The sequence below is a fragment of the Asparagus officinalis genome, chromosome 1 (assembly GCF_001876935.1).
Source record: "Asparagus officinalis chromosome 1, Aspof.V1, whole genome shotgun sequence".
Classification (NCBI taxonomy): domain Eukaryota; kingdom Viridiplantae; phylum Streptophyta; class Magnoliopsida; order Asparagales; family Asparagaceae; genus Asparagus; species Asparagus officinalis.
The window spans coordinates 43,758,634-43,763,845 of record NC_033794.1 but is presented as its reverse complement, the minus strand read 5'-3'; the positions used below and the strand labels follow the sequence as shown (position 1 = coordinate 43,763,845).

At 44.9% G+C, this 5,212-nt stretch overlaps 1 protein-coding gene across 1 annotated transcript; it reads right to left on the bottom strand.

Annotated features, from left to right (window-relative positions):
* Positions 1,093-2,702, bottom strand: LOC109833709 (serrate RNA effector molecule homolog). Its single transcript, XM_020401493.1, has 3 exons — positions 2,360-2,702; positions 1,869-2,260; positions 1,093-1,290 (listed from the first exon to the last, which is right to left on the bottom strand). The coding sequence occupies exons 1-3, from the start codon at positions 2,700-2,702 to the stop codon at positions 1,093-1,095; spliced, it is 933 nt and encodes a 310-aa protein (XP_020257082.1).

Genomic DNA, 5,212 nt, shown 5'->3' with positions numbered 1-5,212 from the left:
GATGCTCAAAGCAAAATCGGGGTCAACCTGAATTTTATCTACCCGAATAGAACCAATAGACCTTGTAAAGTACAACAGTCTATCGTGTTTCGTGTTTCTCACGTGCATATCTTCTTGAGAAAAGGTGATGCACGATGTCCTTCCTTGAAAAACTTGACAACACTGAGGACAATCTTCTTCTAGCGCTGCTCCGGCTGGGTTTGGTGGGAAGTTGGTGAGAAAAGCTTCATTATCCACCAATGCTTCATGAAGAGCTTCCCTTGTTGATCGGGATAAACGCAAAAGCTCAAACAAGGTAATCCTTGCTGGGATGTTGGCTAATTGAGCCAACACATCAAACCGAAAAGGATATTTCGCGCTCTCTGGTGCATCTTTCCTGAGTACTTTGCTGTAACAAAGTTCCTTCACTTGTGTTTGCTCCGTCATCTCTTTCCTTGGTTTAGGTGGTATAACAGCTGTTTCAGAGTATTTCCTTAAATACTCCTTTCCTCCGTATGTTCCTGATATCTGCGCAGGTTGTATGGTGAAATATGGCTGCTCATCTTCAGAACTACTAAGTGACGCAGTTTCAACTCCCTCGTCTGGGATGACTGAAATAGCGTTGCAAGACATTCGCTTGACTTTAGGCTTCTTTGAGTTCGTCGATGTCCACTACTCGTCCACTAGTAAGTCAGGATGAACCCACATAACTTCACCTTCAGAAGTGGTGCAGGGGACCATTCCCTTCTTTTTTCTCTGATGAGGGTCAAGGTTTACGACTCTCGTCTCTTCTTGGGGAATTAGTTTCACGTCATCTTAGACTTGCACCTCGACAAAGTCTCTGAACTGTAGCGAGACCATATTTACAGATACCTTCTTTTGCTCAGCTTGAAGGGTCATCACACATGCATCTAACAAAGCCTGTATTTTATCCTTCAAGATATAATAGGCCTTGGTTGGATGATGCACCATCCTATGGTACATGCAAAAGTTAGGATCGTCGGTCCTTAACATTTCTTCGGTCTGCTTCACCTCCGACAATTTGGTCTTCTTCATCTTGATCAAAGATGTGAGGATGGAAACCACATGTTCATCTTTGAAATCATATTTTTTCTAAAAATGATTGTCGGAAGTACTTTCTTTTTGTTTTGCAGAAGATTTTGGGGATGGGGCTCTCTCGACAGCTAGAGTATCATTCCCTTTCGATTGCTTTTGGGAGTTATAGTTGTCTTTACCTCCTCCCTTCTTATGCTGGGATTCTTGAGGCTCTACAACATTCATCCTCTTGAGCATGTTCTCTACCTGATCTCCCTGCCAAACCAAATCTTTCCATGAACAGGTTTCAACAACATCCATTTTAGACAAGGTGTTAATAGAAAGATTGTTGAGGCACATTTCCACAAGAGTAGCTTCAGAAACTTAATCACGTGAATGCAACGATCGATTTCTGAATCTCTTGACAAAGTCACTAACAGACTCTGTCTTCTTCTGCTTCTCAGCCAATAGCGTGACCATAGACACCTTAGTGTTATCATCAAAGAATCGAGCTAGGAAAATTTTCTTCAAATCTCTCTAACTTTTGATTGACCCAGGATCGAGTCTGCGAAACCACTCAAAAGCTACCCCCTTTAGGGTGCTGATGAATAACCAAGTCATAATAGGATCATTACCCACTATATGCCCGGTCTGCGCCTGGAAATAATAATGTATTGGGTAGAGGAACTCTTGCCATCAAATTGCACTAGATTGAGTGGTTTGAACTTCGGGGGGTACGGAATCGTATCCCGTTCAGTTGGATATAGCCTAGCCACTCCCAGTTCTTTGAAGTTTTCTTAGAGCTTTAATGCGTCAGGTTGCTTCTGGAAATCATCCAATTTTTGGTCTCGTACTTTCGTACGAGGATTGGACTCAGCTTCAGACGATTCAGAATGAACACTCACAACTTTTTCCTCTTCATCGTCTTCATTATTGCCCTCTTGATGTCGACGACTGTTTTCTCCTTCGGTATGTGAAGGCCGCCTAAGTCTTGATCCCGAGGCTTGGGGATGAACTTTCTTCTTCTTTTTCTCCTTCGCTTTCTCCCCGAGGAGTTTCTCTACCATTGCTTCCAAGCGTCTGATAGACTCCTGTTGTTGACGGATGGTTGATTGTTGCTCTTCCATCTGTCGCGCTAGGTCTTCCTCACTTCCAGCCATGTGAGAACTTGCTTGTTCAGTTTGATCGGTGTTGGAAGGCTGAGAGGTGGCAATGGCTAAGTTTTTAGGTTCTTCCTCAGCCTCATCTGCGATACCCGCTAATCGTCAATAATCAAACGGGATCATCACGCCCTTACAAGTACGAGTATGTTGAAACACCCCCTGTCCTTCTACAATCATTTTACCTAACCCTGAAGAGTATTTGAGATCAGAAGATTCAGAGGAATCAGCCGAGGCTTTGCTCTTGCCCTTGCTGACCATGTTGATCGTCACTTCAGTGTGGCAATTCTTGGATGCTTGCTTTTTAGGACGAAAGTGCCTTCTTCTTGATGACGAGATCGTCGACGGCTCAATCAACCGTTTGAAGACTGAAGATTTATGTGCTGACTCCCTACAGGGGCATTGCGAAAATACAACAGAAATAAGCTTCTCACAGCAGCAATGAGATTGCATCTGATTTATATTGCGCTTGCGTGTGAGATAATCTCGAAGATCACTAGCAGAACAACCCATAGTAGGTTCTGTCATTTTAGCTTTACCCGAGCGAGACCCTCTGAATGATAGAGGTTGACGAACTTGGGTACGCTGACAAACTCCGTCATTCATGTGACGAGGTTCGTTGATAGGATGAGCTTGACGCATTCGCCTTCTCGGTTGGTTCTTAACTTGAGGTTCATTTTCTTGATGAACCTCAGTATGAACCACTTGTTGAATTTGCTAAACATCTTTTTGAAGATGATGTTCGTGTTTTGAGCCTACTTGGGTGCGAGGATGAGGTCCGTATTTTTTGACGTTCCTCAGTCACTTGACCCTCATCAGACTTGTTGACCTTAGGCTGGTCAACTCTCGCTCGATAGTGAAAACCGTCTAGCGAGGCCAAAGCTCGAGCCCTATGGCGAGCTTGGTTATGACGCTGACGTTGTCGAGCGCGTCTCGATAATGGACCAACAGGAACTTTTGCCTCAGCCGAAGCTGGGCGAGGTTCGTTATCAAAATCCATAGTTTGGCTAGTAGAAGCCAAAGTTTGGCCAGGTTGCTTGACAACCTATTTCTTAGCCTGACGGCTGGTTATTAGAGCCTTCTTTTTTAGGGGCATGGACTTTTCCTCGAGGTTAACTCGAGTTGAATCATCAGAAGTCACTTGGGCTGAAGTCTCATATGAGACTCGACGACATTTACGTGCCTTCGTGGGACTGGATGCTCCAGAGGAGATAAACTCCTCATACTTGGTCTCGTCAAACTCGATGACCAGGGTCTCAACTTCAGTTCCCACTGCAATCTTATCTGACTGCGCCACCACCATTTCATCAGAAAGAATGGCTTCTCCCACTGTGGTCGCCATCGTCTGTAGGGTCAAAAAATTAAAGATTGAATGATTCTCTTATTTTAAGAAAACTAGGTTCGATCACTTGGTACGAAACCCTTACAATCACTCACACTCTCTCTCTCGATTATAGATGAAGAGAAGATTAGTTCAACTCCTCTTTGTTTAATGTGGGCTCTTGGTGGTGAAAAGATGCTTCCCTCAATGCTTGAGTCGAGATTGTCTCCCGTTGACAATCAGAACAAAATTGCTGAAGCTTTCAACGTTCGTTAGACTGCTAGAACCGAGGTTCGAATTCCAGATCTATACGTAGGAGCTCTGATCTCTGATGATAACCAAAAGTCTAAAAGTCTGAACCCTTTTATCTGTAGTCATCCATGGCTATTTATAGGGTTTAAGCACGTAACCAACGTGCTAAGATCACGAGTAGAGGGGAGTAACTACCTCCTCCAAATCAGCGCACGCTGTAACGTACTCCTGAAGATTAGCCAACGTGGCTGACTAAGTCTTCGGAGCCGTTACAGCTAGATCTCACGTGGATGACAAGTCTCCTCTTTAATCGAAACGGGGGTTCGTCAAGTAAGACAAGCCTCGATATGCAGCGAGGTTCGTCTTACAAAACAAACTTTGTAGTAAACAAGCTTCTTGGACGAATTTTGTCTTCACTGACTTCGCGTGACGAGCTTCGTATTCACCAACGAACTTCGTCTTAGATATCTGAGTCTAACTGCGTAGCGAGCCTCATCTTCACTAATGAGCTATAAGTCTGATGATAAGCTTCGAACCTCGTATCCAACGACGAACTCTGACCCTCGTTTCCAATGACCAACTTCGAACTTCGTATCCAATGACGAACTCCGAACCTCGTTTCCAATGACGAGCTTCGAACCTCGTTTCTAATAGGGATCCTCGCTGGGCGGCGAGGTTCGTTCCTATGACGACCATCATCATATTTTGAAGTTCGACATTTTTTAATGCCTACAAGAAGTAGATGGGTTTTGGATGAGGAAAATAAATGAAAACTCATGCTATTTATAGATGTAACCCCCTTAGACAAATAACCAAAATACCTTCATTTTTTTACCATTTTTGACCGTTTTGGGGGCAAATCGGCCAAAATGGCTGGGCCGGCCAAAACGGTCCAAAACGATCACAATTTTGACCATTTGATGGCACCTGCTGACCCGAAGCCACAACGGTCAAATTTGACCGTTGTTTGACTTAACGTCATTTTAATGACCGGTTAATGCTCGGGTCGGGCCACCAGGACCGTTATGGCCGGGCACCGCGGCCGACTACCGACGGGACGGCCCGTACTCGGGCTTGGAACCCGATGTAGCCCGGGCTAAACCCGGGCCCGGGCTGACGGGCCAAATGGACAGACCTAACTATCATCTCCGCACTAGTCATCGCTAGCTGACAAAATGTCTATCTCGAGTTCCATAGGTGTACAAAGTCTAAGTACCACGTCTCGTTAAACTAATCGCTACGTCCCCGATTCTCTATTATTAGTTATTATGACGCCGAAGAGGAAGAGATGCTTTTAAAAGATCTTTTACAGGGAGCACGAAGGCAAAAACATAAACATAACGGACGGCTCTTCCCTCGCTCCAAGAGCCGCATTTCATCAAACACCGTTTACTACAACAGCGATCCCTCCTTCCTCATCCTCGATCCTCTCGTCCGTAGCCCTCGCTCACCGACGAGATGGGGG

Excerpts from the sequence above, each read along its gene's own strand:
- LOC109833709 (XM_020401493.1), bottom strand. The coding sequence starts at position 2,702 with ATGACAGAACCTACTATGGGTTGTTCTGCTAGTGATCTTCGAGATTAT. Across the intron at positions 2,261-2,359 it reads CAAATACTCTTCAGGGTTAG|ATGAGGCTGAGGAAGAACCT; the intron begins GTAAAATGATTG and ends CGGGTATCGCAG. Across the intron at positions 1,291-1,868 it reads AGTCCAATCCTCGTACGAAA|GGAGATCAGGTAGAGAACAT; the intron begins GTACGAGACCAA and ends TTGGTTTGGCAG.